Source organism: Podarcis gaigeae, assembly GCF_964106915.1.
Source record: "Podarcis gaigeae genome assembly, chromosome: 7".
In the NCBI taxonomy this organism is placed as follows: domain Eukaryota; kingdom Metazoa; phylum Chordata; class Lepidosauria; order Squamata; family Lacertidae; genus Podarcis; species Podarcis gaigeae.
In genome coordinates, this window is record NC_139683.1 from 20,877,416 (window position 1) to 20,897,753 (window position 20,338).

At 42.3% G+C, this 20,338-nt stretch overlaps 1 protein-coding gene across 1 annotated transcript in view; it reads left to right on the top strand.

Moving 5' to 3' along the window:
* The window catches only part of ANGPT1 (angiopoietin 1), a 139,533-nt gene that overhangs the window by 70,870 nt on the left and 48,325 nt on the right, over positions 1-20,338 (top strand). Inside the window, exons 3-4 of the mRNA XM_083749248.1 lie at positions 2,507-2,628; positions 17,424-17,656. Coding sequence (XP_083605374.1) covers positions 2,507-2,628; positions 17,424-17,656 — 355 coding nt within the window. The remainder of the gene's footprint in view (positions 1-2,506; positions 2,629-17,423; positions 17,657-20,338) is intronic.

Below are 20,338 nucleotides of genomic sequence, written 5' to 3' on the forward strand. Positions count from 1 at the left end.
TCACACTTCTCTGAAGTCTCTCAGCCTCGCTCACCTCACAGAGTGTTTGTTGTGGGGGAAGAAGGGAAAGGAGATTGTTAGCTCCTTTGAGACTCCTTAAGGGGAGTGAAAGGTGGGGTATCAAGTCCAAACTCCTCCTCCTCCTCCTCCTCCTCCTCCACTTCTTCCAGGGATAGAGAAAAGACCAGACCCTTTCTGCCTGTTCAAGCTGTAATTAAGTAGGGACCCTGTTTCTACATAGCTTTAAAAGAGGATTAGACAAATTCATGGAGGAGAAGGCTATTGCTGGCTGTTAGACAAGATGGCTACGCACTGCCTCTACCACCAGAGGCAGTACTCTACCACCAGAGGCAGTACCATTTGCTGGAATCCACAAGAGGGAAGTGGGCTCTTGCGTCTGAGTCCTGTTTCCCACATGCATTTGGTAGACCACTGTGGTAACAGGATGCCGGACAAGATGGGCCATTTTGGCCTGATCCAGCAGGCACGTCTCATAGTCTTATGTTCCCAACAGTCTATACCAAAGGCTAAGAGGTCTAGAGAACATCTGTTTGCTAATTGCAGTCCTGTTGGGAACCCATCACAGACAGGGCCTGGGTTTGAAGGGAGGAGACAGAGAAGTCCACAAGATCAGCATCCCAGCTTCTGATACATGTCCGTTGGCCCTAACTCATTGAGAGCCCTTTGATATTATCTATCTGTTCACAATTCATAATTCTCCGCCACTCTTTCCCCTTTTCCTTACAGTTTCAAGCATATGGTATCTAGCAGATGCTGCGCATCCAGACTGTCTGCTTAAAACAAATGTATGCATGTGTGTAATCACTACACTGGCCAGTTAGTTATACCAGCAGAGTGTTTGAGATGGATCATATTTTTTGTATTCTCCGAGCCTCAAACCGTGTTTACAGTATCCTTTCCCGAAATGATTACTTAAAACGCATATCAACATATAGAGTAACAAGATCAATTACACAAGAAAGGACAATTAATTTAGTCTAGCTAGAGATAATATACACATGGTGATGACAATATAGTCTTACTCAAGCTCTCAGCTTCTTAGTTTTCCATGGAAGGGCTAATAAAAGTTTCATATAAGATGGCCTTAGCTTGTAGGTAATGGAATATGAGCATGAGAAATTGCTGGAACCAAAATCTTATATTTTTAGTCTTAAGTCATAACAGAGAATAGAGGCTACACTATATATTTGAACTGCATTAGGAGAAAATAAGCATGTCAAGGTCAACTCACCCATCATCCTTGATAAACAAAGGCCGGCTTTTATATTACCAGAGCAGTGTAGATGCTGATCCCCATTGGCTTAGTCCTGAAGTCACAGTATTAAACATAAGAATTGACTTTTGGCACACATACAATATAGGGGGGGATGCCCACTATCAGAAGGCAACACTAGACTTTATGCTTTACACAGGATTTCAGCCAAAGATTGTGACCCTTTTTTTGTTGAGTCACTCATAACACCAACTATTTTTCTGGCAATGCTATCCAAATATGTAGAGAAGATTTGTGTTGTGATACAACAAGATAAATGTGTATTATTCAATAATTTTCTAGACCATTGCCCATCAGAACTGCCAGAGCCTTCTCCTTCTAATTTTATACCGACTCCCTCAAAACCTGATTTGATCATGCACGAATAAGTAGATTCACAATGTGATCCACAAGACAGAATTATTGGCTCTGAAGTGACTCATAGCTGGAGCACACATGATTTTGGGTCGTGGTAGAAAATAGTCTGTCTCCCTGTAATGACAGGCCTGCTATATCCTATGGCAAGTCTACATTTGGCCAATGGTGCCTTCTTTAAATAACACACATGCACCATGCTTGGCATGCAGAGACATGATGATTGGTGGTGGTCCTATACATTCTCCATAACCTGATGGGCATTGACAGCCTTACATTTTATGTGTACCTAGGAAGATTCCTCCATCCCCATATATAGGAAGGAATGGGTCCCCCCAAACATGTTTGGTTTAAAGGTGGGCTGAGGTCTGAGAACACTGAAGGCTACTGTTCTAGGTGTTGTTGTTTGGTAAGGACACAGGAAGAACCTAGTGAGGCTTAGAGTGGCTGAAATTGAAGAAGCTCAAGGGAGGAATGTAGACTTACTTCCAAGGAGGTATGCAATATCTGAAGCTATGCTATAAATAAACCTAGACCAAACACAGCCAAAGAAATACCTTGGGACAATGATGTTTTGGAACTTCTGTTTACAGAACAGAAGCTGGGGAGCAGGTTGGCTTGTGTTTAAATTTAAATCACCCTGGCAAGCTACTTAGGTAAATGCACTTCATAAAAGAACAATGGAAAACCTGTAGAGACCAAAATAAAATGTCCTGTTGGTGTGTCTCTGTTTTGCAATATTTTTCTTTTGGATCATCATGATATGTCTGGGACCAAGCAAAGCAGAACAGCAAGGTTGACTGCTAAAGTCAAAAGTATTAGAAGGCCTATCTATTATTTCTCGCTTGCCTCCTTCAGGTACTAAATCAAACGTCCCGACTAGAAATTCAGCTGCTGGAGAATTCATTATCTACTTACAAGCTGGAGAAACAACTGCTCCAGCAGACACATGAAATCTTGAAAATCCATGATAAAAACAGGTGAGTGCAGAGTTCTTTAATACTGTTGTAAAATATGCATGGAAGAACATTTGCAGTACCAAGAGGCCTTCTTCCGGACATTCTCTAATTGATTGATTGGATTTCTACTCCACTGTTTCTCAAAAAGGAGTCCAGGCTGGCAAGCAACGAAACAATACAATTATATATGAGACTATCAAGTAAAGTGGCCAGTACTCTGTACTGTTATGCTTACATAACAGTAGTGGTGTAGAGAGCCAGTGTGGTGTAGTGGTTAAGAGCGGTAGTCTTGTAATCTGGGGAACTGGGTTCGCGTCTCCGCTCCTCCACATGCAGCTGCTGGGTGACTTTGGGCCAGTCACACTTCTTTGAAGTCTCTCAGCCCCACTCACCTCACAGAGTGTTTGTTGTGGGGGAGGAAGGGAAAGGAGAATGTTAGCCGCTTTGAGACTCCTTAAAGGAAGTGAAAGGCGGGATATCAAATCCAAAACTCTTCTTACAGTGACCCTAAACTTTTGAATGATACCAGTGGATGAGAGGCAGCAAGGTGTGATATTGGCATCTCAAAAGAACCTGGGAACCAGAAAGACTCATGAAGGGGCTCTGCTTCCCTTCACCCCCATGTCAATCACTGGGGGAAGGTAAATACTGAGCAGTACAGTTGGTGAAAGGAGTGTGAACTCTTCCTTCATACATTTGATACAATCACTGGCCCTGAATGAGTGCTAAAGCACTATATTGCTGTAGGTAAGTGGTAGATAAAATGATGGCCCTCTGAATATTGTTGGACCCATTAGGGCAGGCTTCCTCAACCTCGGCCCTCCAGATATTTCTGGACTACAACTCCCATGATCCCTAGCTAGCAGGGATGATGGGGATTGTAGTCTCAAAACATCTGGAGGGCCGAGGTTGAGGAAGCCTCCATTAGGGATATATGAATGTGCCTCATTCCATTCTGACATTCGTTCATACTGACATATTGGTCAATCTGCTCAACAGAATTTTCTTTCCCCCTTCTAATATGCTACCCACTTCATCATTCACGTAAGTAGAATTATACTGTATATGTATTTTTGTGGTATGTAATGCCATACATAGACACTATATTTTGATATTAAATTTTTGGCATTATTTTCCTTACATCTCACTTCTTTGCAGTTATTTCATTGTGTTTATTTCAATGTAGTCCTCTCCTTTGTGGAAAGGCAGTGCTGCGCTGCGCTGTGCTTACAGTGGAATCCTCTGGCATTCCTAGTGCTAATCAATCGCAGCTAGCATGGTAAATGAGAAGATTTGTAGTCCAGCAATGCTGTTGATTAGCTTGCGGAAACCATGGCTCTCAAGATATTGGTCAGTGATCAGGGATGATGGGAGCTGCTGTCTAGCAGCATCTAGAGAACCACAGGTTAGCTACACCTGCTCTAGATCAATGGGGAGAAATCAGGGTGGGGGGCGGGTCAGATTGTGGAGGACTATATTTATTCATCTCCAACTTGAACAGTACATGTTTACCCACCTCTCCTTCCTTGTTTTGGAGATGTCTTTATTTCTCTTGTTGATCTTGGAATGAGATTGTCACCCCTACTTACATTCATCACTAGCACTGTTTTTAACTCTTTTTAACATCTATAGCTAGGGAAGGGTCTATGCATACTAAATCCTTGGGAGGCTTTTGGGGGAGGGTTTTTCTCATTCTTTAAACAAAGTGCTACTTAAAAAAAAAAAAACCTAGGAAATCTCCCAGGTATGAAGAAATTCCTACTTTGTCTGTGGGTGGCCTCATGTCACTACCCTCTTGATTGGCAGAAGGCCACCAACTATAGGGGGAATTCTATATGGCCCTATCAGGAGTATTGGATATGGAGCAGGGCTATTCATGTTATCTTAAGAAACATTGTTCCATGTAAAGGCAGGGGGTAGCTTAAGAAAGGGACAAATAGACAAATGAAATTGGATATTATTATGCTTTCCCAAACCATTCCAATTATTAACTAACATCAAGGACTGCTTTTTGTGCTGTTTGAAATGTACTTCTTGGACAATTGCTGCACAAACACTTACACACACGGATATTCTCAAAGAACCTAGGAACAGCTTCGTGCTTAGCAAACAGGTTGCATGTATTCAGAGATGCTTTTAACAGGACATTCACAAGCTGATTGTATCATTTTGCAGGATCTTTCGTTCCATTAATTGCACTTAGGAGATGATAAAACAATCTCATAGAGAGATATCGCATGATTCCTAATTGACTAATTTATCAAGCAGTTATTGTAGTCACCAAATAGTTGACTTGGTTGTCACTAGGGATGGATGGAGCAGTCTGTTGCCAGTCAATGCTTGTTTCACATGTTTTCATCCTATTTTCGCATTGATCTGTACATTTTGGGGGTGGGGAAAGAATCCATATGAAAATTTGTATCCAAATACTTACTTAAATGCGTATTTTATAACAAAATGCAAATTCACATTTTATTTCAATATAGACATTTCTAAGCATATTTTACCCTAAAATATGTATTTTGGTGCATTTTTATAAAAGAAAATAACCATATCACAATATGTGGAAAAATCCAAAGTTTAATTACAGGCTCATCAAGGTAGTTCCTCCCCCAAAATCCTCCCAGGGATTTAGTATGCATTATTCTGGCAATTGTTAAATAAACCAGTTTGCTTAAAAAATGTGGAGCAGCGCCCTTAAGGACCTTCATGTCACAAGAAAGCACAACAGCCACTCATGCCATCTTTCCATTCTGTTGCAGAAATGAAACCCCGGAACCATATGGGTAGGGTAAATTACATAGGTGTTTCCCATCTGATATTCATCCCACTGGGAAAGACAGCAACCTTTCGGTGAAATTTGCAATTGGCTCTGCTCACATTATGCTTAGCATTCAACCACTCTTGTACAACCAGAGTTAAAGCTGTGGGAATGTGGTCTCTGCATCCTTGTGGTAATGCATAAAAGGCCACTTTGTTATATAGGAATACTGGCCCCGTAGGAAGGCAGAGCAGGGAGATTCGGTAACCGGCTGAAATCAAGACCCTTTATAGGTAATGTGCTCTATCAAACTTTTGCTTCCGTATTATTGAATTAGCTGCAAGACCATTACAAAGCTTCAGTGTCAAAGTGGGAATGTGTGTGGCTTTTTAACCCACTGACCTACTGATTGTATTAGTGACCTGCCAATTATCGGCTTAGGCCTAAGTATTTATTTAGAATGTGGAAAAGGCAGAGATTCCTATAGGTGATAACTGGTGTGCTTAATATTTTGCATTTATTTATGTGCTTTAACAATGTGTCACAGTGTTAAGATATGTTTGGCAGTAAATAAACATGGCCTGCCTTGACCTCTGTGTGTGGGTGCATCGACTTACACACTGATGTGCCCTTTTAATGTGATGAAATAGCCTGGCCTTGTATATGGAAGGAAGGGATGTGTTGAAAATCAACCTATTTTTATGCTGCAGTTAAAGGGGGGAAGGGGAGCAGAAACTGTTTGTTCAAGAAAGCAGAATGCAGTAAGGTCCATTAATAAAATTAGCAGGAGTGAGCGGACTGGAGAGATCATCTTTTCTTGTTGTAGAGATCACAACTTTTTCACTGTCTCGCTTATTTCCAAAAAGCAATTGAATTGGAAAGCGTGTTCTCCTTCATGGAGAGCACGTGTTGCGGTGGGGTCTGCTGAGCCACCCCTCTGTTACCAGGCAGGGGCTCTAAAGATGGCCTGGGGCAGTGATTGGTTCACTGGGTTGCTGGGGTAAAAGTTATGTTGCAATTTTGGTGGGAGGGGTAAAATGTTTAAATACTCTGCACGCAGCCTGGAGCTTTCTCTTTGCTGCGTGCAACGGATCACCCACCCACCCGCCCTTGAGTAAGGGGTTGTTGCATTGACCTTGCTATGCCTGTCATGGGGTCGTCTGCCGTTGGGGCAGGGGCCTGGTAGGAATTTTGTCCATCTGGCTGATTGGCTGGGCCATTTGGTTTTTGCCTACTGCGTAGCAAATCGTCACAACTTGTAAGGTTCGCGGTTAGGCATTGGTTATAAATTGGTGGAGGAGGGGTTAGGATAGGCTGGGCCTGCCCCTCCATGGTAGCTGTGGAAAGGGAATTCCGTTAAAGGAATCCTGGGGCTTGCCATCTTTTCGTCCAATCCCTGGAATGGGACTAGGGCCGGCAAGCCTTTGGGGAGCATGCGGATGAGAATTGAGGGTCTGTGACTCAGCTCCATTTCTCCCCGACTTGCTTTCCCCCGCACTGTCTTTCGGTGGTGCCCGGAAGTCAGTTCTGTCCCCAGGCGGGGGACAGATAGTCTTAACCAATGCCTAAACAACCACTCACGGTTTTGTATTTAAATAAAGTTGTGGCCAAAATTATGCCGAAAACCTTAAACAAAAATTAAGTGTGTGTTGTGAGTTATTTGGGGGGTGGCTTGGGGACCTCGACATGCAACAACAGGATTGAGATACTAGGCTACCCAGAAACTTCCCTATAGCTAATGGAGAAAAGTTGCCTAGACCATAACCCACAAACTGGTTGAATTGAAAGTTTGGATAATAATTGAGTGAGGATGGTTCCTCAATATGCTTGTGGCATTGCCCCCTTCTAATGTTTTACCCAGATTTTAGAATCTGATTTTATTTCCAGAATTGCACTGATGCCTTAACAGTTCATAATACCTTAAACAAATAAAAATAAAATAAAAACCCAGAGTTTGTTCAGACCCCTGCACATAATCAGTTTGATGCAGTTTGCAGTTAACATCTTTTTCCTTTGTGGATTATGAATGCAGACCAGTACATATTCACTTATTGTTTTGTTGTTTCTGTTTTAAGTATCTATTTGTGATTTTATCTCATGTTTTAATCTTGTGTACCACCCTGTTATCTTTTGATGCAGGGCAGTATATAAATCGAATAAAAATAAATAAATATGCACTTAGATTAAATCACAGCACAAAAAGGAATCGGTGTGATTGCACAATCACATCACAATTCTTTTAATCAATGCATGTACTTCAGTCAATGCATTTTTCATACATAACAAAATGCAGGCAAAACTATCACATCTGTTCTTTTCAATGAACTGGCAGCATGCATGCATGCTTTGGAAAGCAGATTCCATCTGCAGCTCAGAGCAAAAAGTATCTGCATGTGAGATCATCACCAAGAAAGATCCATGCCGGGGGTGAGTGAAAAGTAGCTCTGGATCTGTTTGTGGACTGGCAACTTCCAATTGTTTAACAGCAGCAATGGCAAAATGACTCCCCCCAATTCCAAATTATATTGCTGGAATGAAGAAAATTGGGGAAGGGGAACACACAGGAGTGGGGTTTTAGGGGCTGTGCAATTGGTTCTGGTACTGAAACAAATCCTTGGGCTCAAAATTCTTTAATTTTAAGTACAGTTGTACCTTGGTTTGCAAACGCCTTGCGAGTCAAACGTTTTGGCTCTCGAACGCCACAAACCCAGAAGTAAGTGTTCCGGTTTGCGAACGTTCTTTGGAACCCAGACATCTGACAGGGCTTCCACAGCTTCCAATTGGCTGCAGGAGCTTCCTGCAGCCAATCAGAAGCCACACCTTGGTTTCTGAACATTTTGGAAGTCGAGTGGACTTCTGGAATGGATTCCGTTCGACATCCGAGGTACCACTGTATGTCTTTTGCATCCGGGTTTGATTGGTTGATCTTAAGGTTCTAGTTATTTTTTAAAAGGCTGTGAGTCATGAGGGTTATGTACTACCTTCGGTGCCAGAGACAATATGCCTTTGAACATGATTTGCTGAGAATCATGAGTGGGAGAGGACCACACCACTCATGTCCTGCTAACAGACTTCCTGCAGGCCTTTTGTTAGCCACCGTGACTAAATGCTGGACTAAAGGAACATTTTGTCTAATCCTGCAAACTCTTCTTACGCTGTCAAGCAAAATAGGTCTTGTCAACTGAGTTTGCCCATCCTGATCTACACATGTTTCCTATCCCTCCCTCCACATACCAATCTTCCCCTGTAAGAATATTGTAATTTAAGGAGCAGCCTTTCGTTGGAAAGGATATCCCTGCATTTCCAACACAAGGGCTTGCGACTGCTCAGCCATGAACAAAAAGTGCTTAAAAAAGGATTTTGGCATGAGAATTGCCACAGCAGCGACATTATGATCCCTTCACCAAAAAAAAAAATTTGAAAAAATCTGTAGTGTTAGTATAATGCGCTGTCAAAAAACATCTGGTGCTATAATATTCCGTGGAAGAGGAATGTGTAATACCTTGGACGTATTTTTTTTTTATAGATGCATTGAAAACTATGGGCCAAAACATACATGATGTGGTGGGACATCTGTAATCAGAGATCTTGATGTTTTATTACAGCTCTAAGCAGCTGTGGGACCAGGAGGTGGCACAGAGTTGAAACCTTTGTCTCTGTGCTGTTTTCCTAGTTAAAATATGTCCCTTCCCCTGAAGTCCCGTTGGGGGAAGCTAATAAGCTCAGGAGGTCCCCTTTCCTCCTAGTAGAGCTAATAGCAGCTTGGGCAGGGGGATTTTGGTCAGGGAAACAGAGCAACAGGGAAACACTGGACATCATTTCCCCCAGCACCCTGCCCCATTCCAATTCATGCCACCCCACAGCCGGTATCCTGTGCCTCCACAGACGGAGACAATATGTTTCTGAATACCAGTTGTTGGAAACTACGGGAGGGGAGATTGCTCTTGTGCTCACGTCCTCCTAGCGGGTTTCCCACAGGTACCTGGGTGGTCACTGGGCCATTGGAATGATCCCGCAGGCACTTCTGATGTTCTTCTGCTATGAAGCCTTTTAAGCAAAATAAAATTAAAAGCCAGGAGATCTGATCTCCTGCATCACATCAGCAGCACCTCTGCCTGCGAAATCCCCGCTATGGAAAGGCTCTGTGGGCTCCTCTGTTATGGCGTTTTGATTTGCGGCAAAGCCTCAGTAGCTTGCCAAGCTTTTGTTTTTATCCCATTCCTGCTGTTTGCTTGCATTCTGTTTGGCTCTGTGTAAATGATCCCAGTTTGTATTGCTTGTTATTTTGTGGGGTGTGGGTATGTGTACATGCCTTCTAGGTGGCCCCATTGGCCTGAAAGGTGGGTTGGAGAAATGCGCTTATGACTAAATAAAATGTCCAGTTTACATCCCCCCAGTACATATTTTATTTCAAAATTCAAAGTTACATTTTGTCACTTAACAGTTAAAATCCTATTTAATAATAATAATAATCTTATATATTTATATTTACATGCTGCCCATCTGACTGGGTTGCCCCAGCCACTCTGGGTGGCTCTCAACAAAATATTGCATACACAATAAAACATCAACCATAAAAAAAACTTCCTGGAATACTGTTGCCTTCCCACTCACCCATCCTCAATGTTTATAATCAAGATTGCATACAGTTTCATTCTAAAATTCCGTCACGTCCACTTTCATCTTCTTTAATGGTTTTCTTAATAAGTTCTGCTGTTTTGTCCCCTTAAACTTCAAACCCCACTGTGGACTTCACATATGGAAAATTACTTTTTAAATAGACTAGAAAAGGTTTCCAGTACTCCTTGAAAGAGCCAGTTTACATCTTCAGTAAGAAATAACATGTATTTTATTAATAACAGCAACAACCGCAACAAAATATGCCCCACCAGGTAGCTCAATGCAAGGGATTGCTTACGGTTGTTGTTTTTTTGAAAAAGGATGAGAACTCTTACTTCTGATGTTTGTGAATTGCTTTATTTGTTTTAAAATACTTGTAGGCTGAATCACCAAGTTTCACTGAACCATGTTCCACTTATGTGCTAAGAAATCAAAACAATAAGCCAGATAAAACACATTGACCTCCTAATACAAGACAGCAGAAGGAAAGCTCTCTCAGAGAAGAATATTGCTGACGTGAATGCCAAGTTTCAAGCCATTCAGGCCCCTTGGGGGAAAAAACTGGCTTCTGGAGGTGAGGCAGTAAAAGATTCTGAAGCCATGAAGCCACCATAGAAAAGGCCCTGTGCCTTGTGCCTGTCTGTCTTACAGATCTAAGCTGTAGGTGAGCAAGGAGGGCTCCCTTTGTTGATGTTAATGTTAATATTTTTAGCAGAACCAGTAAGGGAGTGAGACTCAAATTAGAAAAAAAAAAGTGTGCAGATAAGCTCAAGGTCAAGATTGTCAGAGAATTCCATCTCTAAAACAACCATTCCATCTTCATAGCAGGTGAAGTGTCATCTCGAATTCCCTTATACATATAAAATACAGTAAAAATGTATACGATATGCAGGGCATTTGTCCCAGTGATGGCAGTTATCTGTATCTGTTGGGCAGACTAAATCTTATTATCTGTACTTTTAAAATGTCCAGGCTCTTGAGAACCCTAATATATCTCTAAGTATTGGTCCACATCCTGTTCTCAAATGCATCTGAGTTAAAATCCTCTTTAAACTTCAAGCATGCTCTGGACCAGATTAGCAGATCTACCTTGCAAAGGAAATTGTCTGAATCAAGCAATCCTAGCCCCAGGGGAGAATCATCAGGGCTGCTTCCACGGTCTACTTCATCACCTTTTTTCCACAGTAGCTGCAACAGAGAATTTTTTACATTGGCCTTTCTGTCTAACCTCTCCCTAAGAGTGAAGTTTATTAGCAGAACAGGGAGAAGGGGGTTATGTATACTCTCCTGCTGATCCACCCTGCTGGTTTACATCCTGACAAATGTAACGCACCATTTCTCCGGTAGAAAATTGATTTCGGGGCTCATTTAAGATCAATAGACTTGACAGCATTAGATAATATTGTGGCATTTGAGACTAGGAACTAGCGGCTCTTAAACGTTGTCATCTAAAGGAATATGCCCCCTAGCTAACATGCCCTAAAGACAACACACTTTTCTTTGCACCTTTAACCTGATCTTGCTACATCTAAAGCCTATTTCAAATGATCTGTATTTCCTATGTGGGCTGTAATAATAGACACAAGCATGATCATTATTCATGAAAATCCACACATGGCCTTCTTGCTTTTCCTATGCTCTCCATGTAGGAAACGTATGATATTTGAAGCATCCCTAATTATTTCCTTGAAGTAGGGATGGATCTGTCACGTTTTGTTCTCACAGGCTCATTTTCCCAACATTAAATTGAGTTCTCCACATTTTTCAGCAATTTGCTAATTCTTTTTCAATTTGCTAATTCTTTTTTCAGAGCCAGTGTGGTGTAGTGGTTAAGAGCAGTGGACTCATAATCTGGTGAACCGGGTTCACGTCTCCGCTCCTCCACATGCAGCTGCTGGGTGACCTTGGTCTAATCACACTTCTCTAAAGTCTCTCAGCCCCACTCACCTCACAGAGTGTTTGTTGTGAGGGATGGAGGGAAAGGAGAATGTTAGCCGCTTTGAGACTGCTTAAGGGGAGTGAAAGGAGGGATATCAAATCCAAACTACTACTACTACTACTGCTACTACTACTACTATTCTTCTTCTTCTTCTTCTTCTTCTTCTTCTTCTTCTTCTTCTTCTTCTTCTTCTTCTGATCCTCATGAAAATTTATCAGCATTTTTGAATGAATTTTTCCCAGTAAACACATTTTTATATGCAGGGTTTTGTTTTTTTACTAATGTACCTGTTTTTTCCAAGAACTTTATAATTTCACAAAACACATGCAATTACCCGGTAGTTTCCCTTAAAAAATGCCAACACTTGATCTTATCAAAAATTTAAAATAAATAGAATCCAATTCTTGAGCTGGCGGCAGTGTGCCCTGCAAACTCTGAAGTAGAAGGCTGATAGAAGGTCTCAACAGCAGGACTTTATTCTCTGCTGGTATTTCTGCCTTTAAACATGGCTTCGAAATCCACCATCTAAATATAGGCCTGTGGTTTCATTGTGAGGTATGTTGTGCAGCTAAATAAAGGAGACATGAAATTAGTGGTCTGACCACCGTTGACAAGTAATTACCATGTTACTGAGAATGTCACTCTTTCTGGATCTGCACACCACCCTGAACACTTCAATATGGTTTTCATTGCCCTTTCTGCAGAGAGAATCATTAAGGCAGTGTGTATGATTCCCTTATCTATACACTGATTCTGAAATTAATGCAAAACCACATTTGTAAATATAAACGGGAAGGGGAAATCTAAAATACCCGGACTCTTTATTGCACTACATGAAGCTGATATGACTTTCATGAAGTCATCTATAAATGGTCCGATGTGTTGCTGCTTAAGCAGTAAAACATCTGTAGGCTTCCTCATTCCACAACATCCCAGTCAGTGGGGTTAAAAATGCTACCATTTCTCTTTTTTCCTTGACATAGGCAACATTCCACTAATCTAACTCCCGTGGCCGACTCATTACTGGGAATTAATCTACTGTTATGTAAAAGATTGTCTGGGAGGTAACAAACAAGACAGCATGCTGCATTGTGGAAATCAACAGATATATACAGACACCCCCACTTAACCTCCCTTCTCAAGGAAGCAGTACATCATAGATCCTTTGAAATTTAAGCTTTCCTGAATTTTGCAATGCAGGTCTTCACCCAAGCAGTATGTACAAAAATGCATATACTAAGATAAAGTGTGTGTGAAAGTGCACATGCACACAACAATAACATAGAAAAATGCATTTGATTCAAGGAAAGCACTTGCAAAAATGTGTATATTTTTCAAAACATACACAATATTTTACAGTCGTACAGACTGTACATATTTACAGTCGTACCTTGGTTCTGGAACACCTTGCCACTCAAACTTTTTGGCTCCTGAATGCCACAAGCCCGGAAGTGAGTGTTCCAGTTTTGAATGTTTTTTTTGGAAGCTGAACATCTGACGCAGTTTCCCCGCTGCTTCCGATTGAGTGCAGGAAGCTCCTGCAGCCAATCGGAAGCTGCGCCTTGGTTTTCGAACGTTTACAGAAGTCGACTGGACTTTCGGAATGGATTATGTTCGAGAACCAAAGTATGACTGTATTAGGAAAAAATGTGATGTATTTTCATGAGGATCTACCAAAAAAAAGAAAAGCAAAAAAGAAATTGTTGCAGAAATGGTGTATAGAGGGTTCAGTATGTGGGGGATACTGGTGGCGCTGTGGGTTAAACTACAGAGCCTAGGACTTGCCGATCAGCAGGTCGGCAGTTCAAATCCCTGTGACAGGGTGAGCTCCTGCCAACCTAGCAGTTTGAAAGCATGTCAAAGTGCAAGTAGATAAATAGGTACCGCTCCGGCGGGAAGGTAAACGGCGTTTCCGTGCGCTGCTCTGGTTTGCCAGAAGCGGCTTAGTCATGCTGGCCACACGACCCGGAAGCTGTACGCTGGCTCCCTCGGCCAATAAAGCGAGATGAGCGCCGCAACCACAGAGTCAGTCATGACTGGACCTAATGGTCAGGGGCCCCTTAACTTTACCTATGTGGGGGACAGCTTTCTTATGAAAAGCCAAGCAGAAGTGGTTGTAAGAATAAGAACTGCACTAACTGCTTTGAGCTTCTCAGAAACATCTGGTTGGCCATGGTGGGAAGCAGGGAGGCTGGACTCAATCGGCCTTTTGCCTGATCCAGCAAGGCTCTTTTCATGTTCTTCTAATCCATAATCCCTCCTACTTTTCACTTTGTGAGACAAAAAGTCATGCTTTTAGGAGGTGTGTTTCTTGTACATCAAATGTTTCGTAATTTAAATGGAAAGCATATTTGTGTTTCATTTTCATTACTTTTCCTTTCTAGAAAAATATTACTCCAGAGTGTAGAAGCAGATCCATGGCTTTAATTAAGTATATGTTTATCATATGTAACATCCCACATTGAATGTCTGTGATAGTCAATAAAAACAATAACATATGGATACTATTATATCCCGAGGTTTGGGTAGATGAACTGTGTTCAAGGCACTCTGCCACTGATCTGTTATCCAGAAATAAAAGCCTTAAGAGGGATGTGGGGGGAATTTCAAATTAAATCTTGGATAGCACGTGGATCACTGGCAGTCTTGAATCCACTGGTTAGTCTGTGGATATAAAAAGCATGATCTTTGGCATACGGAATCAAAAGACTGGTCTGCAGATGGGATATATTTACATCTTCCTTGTTATAACAGGAAGGTTTTGATGCTAAAACCTCCAAGCAGCACCACATGAGTGGTTTTATGATGCTGAGTCTTGATGCTAATACTGGACTACCACGAGTAGTCCATTGCTATAGTGTCCTGTGGAACTCTGGGGCAAAATGCACATCCATTTATGAAGATGCTCCCCAATCATCTCTGTAAGACCTGGTGATTAGGGATGTGAGTGAAGATTATCAGGAACAGATACAGCTTTTAGGAGCTCACAGTGCTCACCTCAGAGAAGAGTGAGCGGAAGAACATTTCCCATTTAGATTTGCAGTCCTCCAACCCTCTTCCTTCCTCTGAAACCAACAAAGCCCATAGCAGTGATGTGCCCACAGGGAGAGGAATGGGAGAAAGCCATATATTTTCCTCTTTCAAGCTAAGAAGGAGAGCAGGCCAAGAAAAAGGATGTCGGTGACCCCTTTGTAAATGTAGTTTCCAGAGAAAGATGTAAAGATGCCTGTGATAGAAGAACCTTGTCTGTTCGTAGACCTACCTCAAAAGGAGAGGCAACTCCTCCAAACTCCGAGCTTTCTATCCCACTGGGAGCAAGATCTGAGTGCGGGTGGGAATAAAAATCCTATAATGAGGACCATGGTCCCACATGGGGAACTTTCCAGAAAGGGCTGCATTCCAGTGGTGGGTGGGGCCAGAGAGAAAAGTGGCTGGTGCAATGGAGGAGACTCTTACTTTGGACATTTCAACTACACAAAAACCAGGGGTTTCTATACGTACCTGCCTCCTCCATTCAGGGAAGCCATAGGCGTTTTTGTAGTTCAAGGACATTCCGGTTAGGCCCAAACAGTTGAGGAGAGTGTGGATCTGGGGTGTTGAGTTGTGTGACCCTGAGAGGGGTCTGTGGAGAGAGTACTGAGGGTCAGAGAGGGACGCCGAGAAGGCCACATTCTGCTCCCAGGTCCAAGGTTCCCCCATCCCCGTGTTGTAGCCTGAAGTTCTCAATGAAGAGTGAACGCCCTCTGATTCACCATGAAAATATATTTCAAACATGCACAAGCCAACTTCACTGAAAGAAATTCTGGCAGAGTAAAGTATCATGTTAGCTTGTGCCTAATTTCCTCTTTGGATGAACTATTATATTCTTTATCTGGATCACCTTTTCTGTGTTGGTTTTCACTTCCCTGTTCTCTAAAGACGCTATGTACCTCACATAACCCTACAATCTGAGAACAGTTAGGGTGCCATATTTCCTCTGACACCTCACAGAGAAATTAAGTAGATTTGGAGAAACTGATATTTTTTAACTTTAAATGTCCTTGGATCCTAGTACAACTAAAGACTATGGGGGCAAGGGGGACACACGAGGATCTGGGTATCACTCTCATTTAGAGAGAGAGAGAGAGAGAAGATCTTACATCATCTTTCTTTTTCTAAACACATATTTAATATATTCCTGTATGCTGTACATGTTATCTCACTTGGAAATCTGAATCGTAATAAAATGCGCGCGGGGGTGGGTGGGTGGTATTTTTATTTTCCATGCAGCCGTAGTCAGTCTAGTCACCTTTACTCTTTAGCCAAATATTAGTTTTCAGATAGGAAACCATTCACATTATAACGATGGTATGTTGCCAGGTCTCAAGGTTTGGCCATGTTTGTCAGCAGTATTATCCAGAAACAGGCCTGCGTTATGTTGCTCCTCTGAGGATGAGCAATGAGGGGCTCACTAGGCTTTTGGAATCTCATTTCTGCTCCCTTTGCCGTTTCTCCAGCCAGTAACCTCCAAAGTGTCTTGAAATCACACTTCAAATGCAACTCAGTGCTGTATTTTAGTGTAGACTCTTCTGCTGTAATGATAAACTGTGGTATGGGGGGGACCCATCCTGTTTAACCACCAGTGGCAAAATGTGAGGTGCCCTTTCCTGCAGAAGCCTCAGTTGCCTAGGTCACATAGCAGTGGCTTCTTCTGGCAAGATCTCACAGAACTCTCACGAGATCTTGCCAGAAGAGTCCATTGCTGCACAAGTGCTGCCCCGCAGGATTCCACCACCCAAGGCGGCAAATTCAGCCCACCTCATGGGCAGGCATGCCTTGACTATAGTTTATGGTAATAATAAGGTGAGCTTTGGGCTAGTGTGCTTCTCCTTCACTCCTCCTCTCCTTATCCTCTTTTTCTTTGCAGGTTTTAGCTGCCCACTGTATTGGGAATCCCCCCTCCAAAAAACATGTGTATTTTAGGAGAAAGTTGCAGTTCACTGTTGATGCATTTTCATGAGGATGTATTAAAATAAAAAGTTGCAAACTGATGTGAAAATGTGGAGACCTGAAACTAAGAGTGGGAAATTGAGAAACTGAGAAACCAAAAGTGACAGATGCAATCACTCCTATCGTTGGGAGGCTACCCTCCAGAGCTGGGTTGGTTCTCAAAGGCTTTGGGCCCCTTCCACATATAAAAGACAGCCAGCGTGATGTACTAGTTAGAGTGATGGACTAAGAACTGGAAGACTAAGATAATAGTCCCCACTCAGCAACCTTGGCTAATCACTGTCTCTCAGCCTAACCTACCTCACAGGGTGGTTGTGAGGGCAAAATGTGATGGACAACCATGGGTACCATGTGGAGCTCTTTGGAGGAATGGCGGGATATAAATGTAATGAATGAATAAATAAATGACCTGCAGCCTCTCATCTCCTCTGCTTGATTCTCCAGCCAGCTACTCCCATACACTAGCACTAACAAAGATGTGGTATTGATGTGTTTTGCCCCTACTAGTTTATTGGAACACAAAATCCTTGAAATGGAAGAAAGACATAAAGGGGAGCTGGATACGTTGAAAGAGGAGAAAGAGAACCTGCAAGGCTTGGTTTCACGTCAGACCTACATCATCCAAGAACTGGAGAGGCAGCTGAGTAAGGCAACCACCAATAACAGTATTCTGCAAAAACAACAGCTGGAGCTCATGGACACCGTTCACAACTTAGTCAGTCTTTGTTCTAAAGAAGGAGGTAAGATGGCATATGTTTGAACAATTAAATTAGGGCTGGTTATGGATTTCTCAACAGAATGTCTCTAATACAATGACTGCCATCTTATTGAGTCAATTCTGTCCAAGATTTGTATTAGCATGTAATTCTGAGGATAAAGCTATATTTTCCAAATACCTGCTTAGGCCGGCTTCCTTGAACACATTCAGAATCAAATGACCACTGGGTACTGAATTATGCTCCTTGTGGATTGTAAAGCCATTATCCAATTTAACACCTAAGATTATAATGTAGACTTTCAGAACTACTGTGATATGATTCAGTGGGTTGCTAGATGCCCCCCCCCCCAAGTTCTGCATGTCTCCATCTGACCTCACGGAAGTGTTGTATGAGTAGAACTTATGCATAGTTAAGTGGGCAAGAGTGAATAAGACAGATTAAGGAATTGTTGGGACAGGGATGATTTCCAAGGCTGGCTTCTAAGCCTAAGGACAGCAACTGGACTCCCATTTTTGAGGATTTTGCTAGGTAGCCACCAGGACCAGTCCTACCAATGGACCAAGTGGGACTAGTAAGTGCCAAGAGATTTCCAGGATAAGCTTCATAACACATGCATTAGACAAGCATATATTGACATGTTAGTATTAAAGCACCACCCATGGAAGTTTTATCCTCAGAACAATCCCTTGAGGGAGCATAACAGTGAGAATCGCGGCTGAGCTGGGACTTGTGTTTGCCTTGGGAAAGGGTGAATTAAACAGAGTGGGATGTTGAAGGGACCCTGGGTCGACCTGGGTGAACCAAGTACATGTTCAAAACTCAGGATGACAAGAGTAGCAGATCACTACAGTTCCACATAGCAAAGATGGCTGGACCCAGGACCCAGGAGGCATCAGTCAACCACTTGTTCATAACAAAGTCCCTACTCCTGCAGAGCCTTTATATCTCTCTAGGCCCTGTCAACCTCTCCCGGGTCTCATTTGCTTTCCAACCAGTAGGGATCATTGAAAGGGCATCCCCCAGACCTGAAATGGAACACCACCACTTGGTGTACTCTTTGTGACCATAGAAAAGTTAGAGGTCTCTGCTGCTGTGAGACATGGTGGCTCTACTGTCACTGGGGATCATGGTGACTTAGGTGCAAGTGCAACTGCATCAGAGCTTTTGTCTTTACCAACCTACAAGAAATTTTCGACTCTCATTAGCTGAACTTTGAATGGAACTATACAATCTTAATAATGAGTAGGATCAACAGTCTCACCAACAAATGGGATCACAAACCCATGTCTGCGATGACTGTTGAATAGTCGAGCATGCAATCAGGAAAAGTCAGTTTTAGGTTAATATAACAACCATATTTGACAGATATTTGAAAAGCCACAAAGCACTACATCCTTCATTATATCAACATGTGATTAGAAATGTCAGGAAATGTTGAAATATGCTAGTATTAAGATAAGCATCCTTCGATTAGTAATAGGATTGGTTAATTTACATCGGAACCAGTAAATACCGTGTTTTGAATTTTTTATTCCTTGTGTCAGATCTTAGATTACTGAGTAAATCAAAATTAATTTTGCTTGACACAGCCTTTTCTCAACATCCTCTGATATATAATATCACATTATTATCAGGGGGTTGGGAATTACTAAACTAGCATTGGACAATCTTTGGTTGATCAAAGGAAAGTTCCTGACTCCATATGAGGACAATTCAGAATCTATTCACACCAACGCAGGAACACATGAAGTATGACCATTGGTTTGTCTAGGTCAGTACATCAACTGGCAGCACCAGCTTCTGGGAGTTCAAGTGGGGTGCTCTTTACCTGGAGATTGAACCTAGGACCTTCTGCATGCAAAGCAGATGTTCTGTCATTGAGCTACAGCCCTTCCCCATGCATTAGGGAGTATGGTTGTTGTTGTTTAGTCATGTCTGACTCTTCGTGACCCCATGGGCCAGAGCACGCCAGGCACTCCTGTCTTCCACTGCCTTCTGCAGTTTGGTCAAACTCATGCTGGTAGCTTCGAGAACACTGTCCAACCATCTCGTCCTCTGTTGTCCCCTTCTCCTTGTGCCCTCCATCTTTCCCAACTCAATGGACAAAAACAACAGGGAGCATGGTAGATGCAAGGAAATGTTACAAGTGCCAGCCTCCAGCCTAGCTTCCTGTGTCCATCAACTCCTACTTGCAATATTCAGCTTCTCACACTTCACCTCAAGGTTTATTATAGCATGAAAAAAGCTGAATCCCAACACTAAGGAAATACTGTGTCAACTTTGCACATGCACATTTCCTAGGTAAAAGGTGGGATTTCAAGGTGTATAAAAATTCCCACAGCAACAACAACAGAATTGGAAATATTGGAAGCTTCTGTTCTAAACCAAATAATGCCAAATTGTGAGGGTGATTTTCATTGAGAAAGCAATGAGGAAGGAATAAGTTAGCCCCATTCCCCACACACTGCAGTTCTGATCCTGATTGGTCCTCCAACATTAGTGTTCACACACACACACACACACACACACACACTCAAAACATCAATTGTTGCATTGAATATCATATGTAGTTTGGCCTTAAAAGAGAGTATAGCAATTGCAATCTTGCATTGTTGCTGAGTGACAGTCAGCAAGGTTCTATCTACCTCAGACTTGGTTATCTTGTCTAGCACAAGGTACTGGGAATTCTGAAGTCTTCCTGTG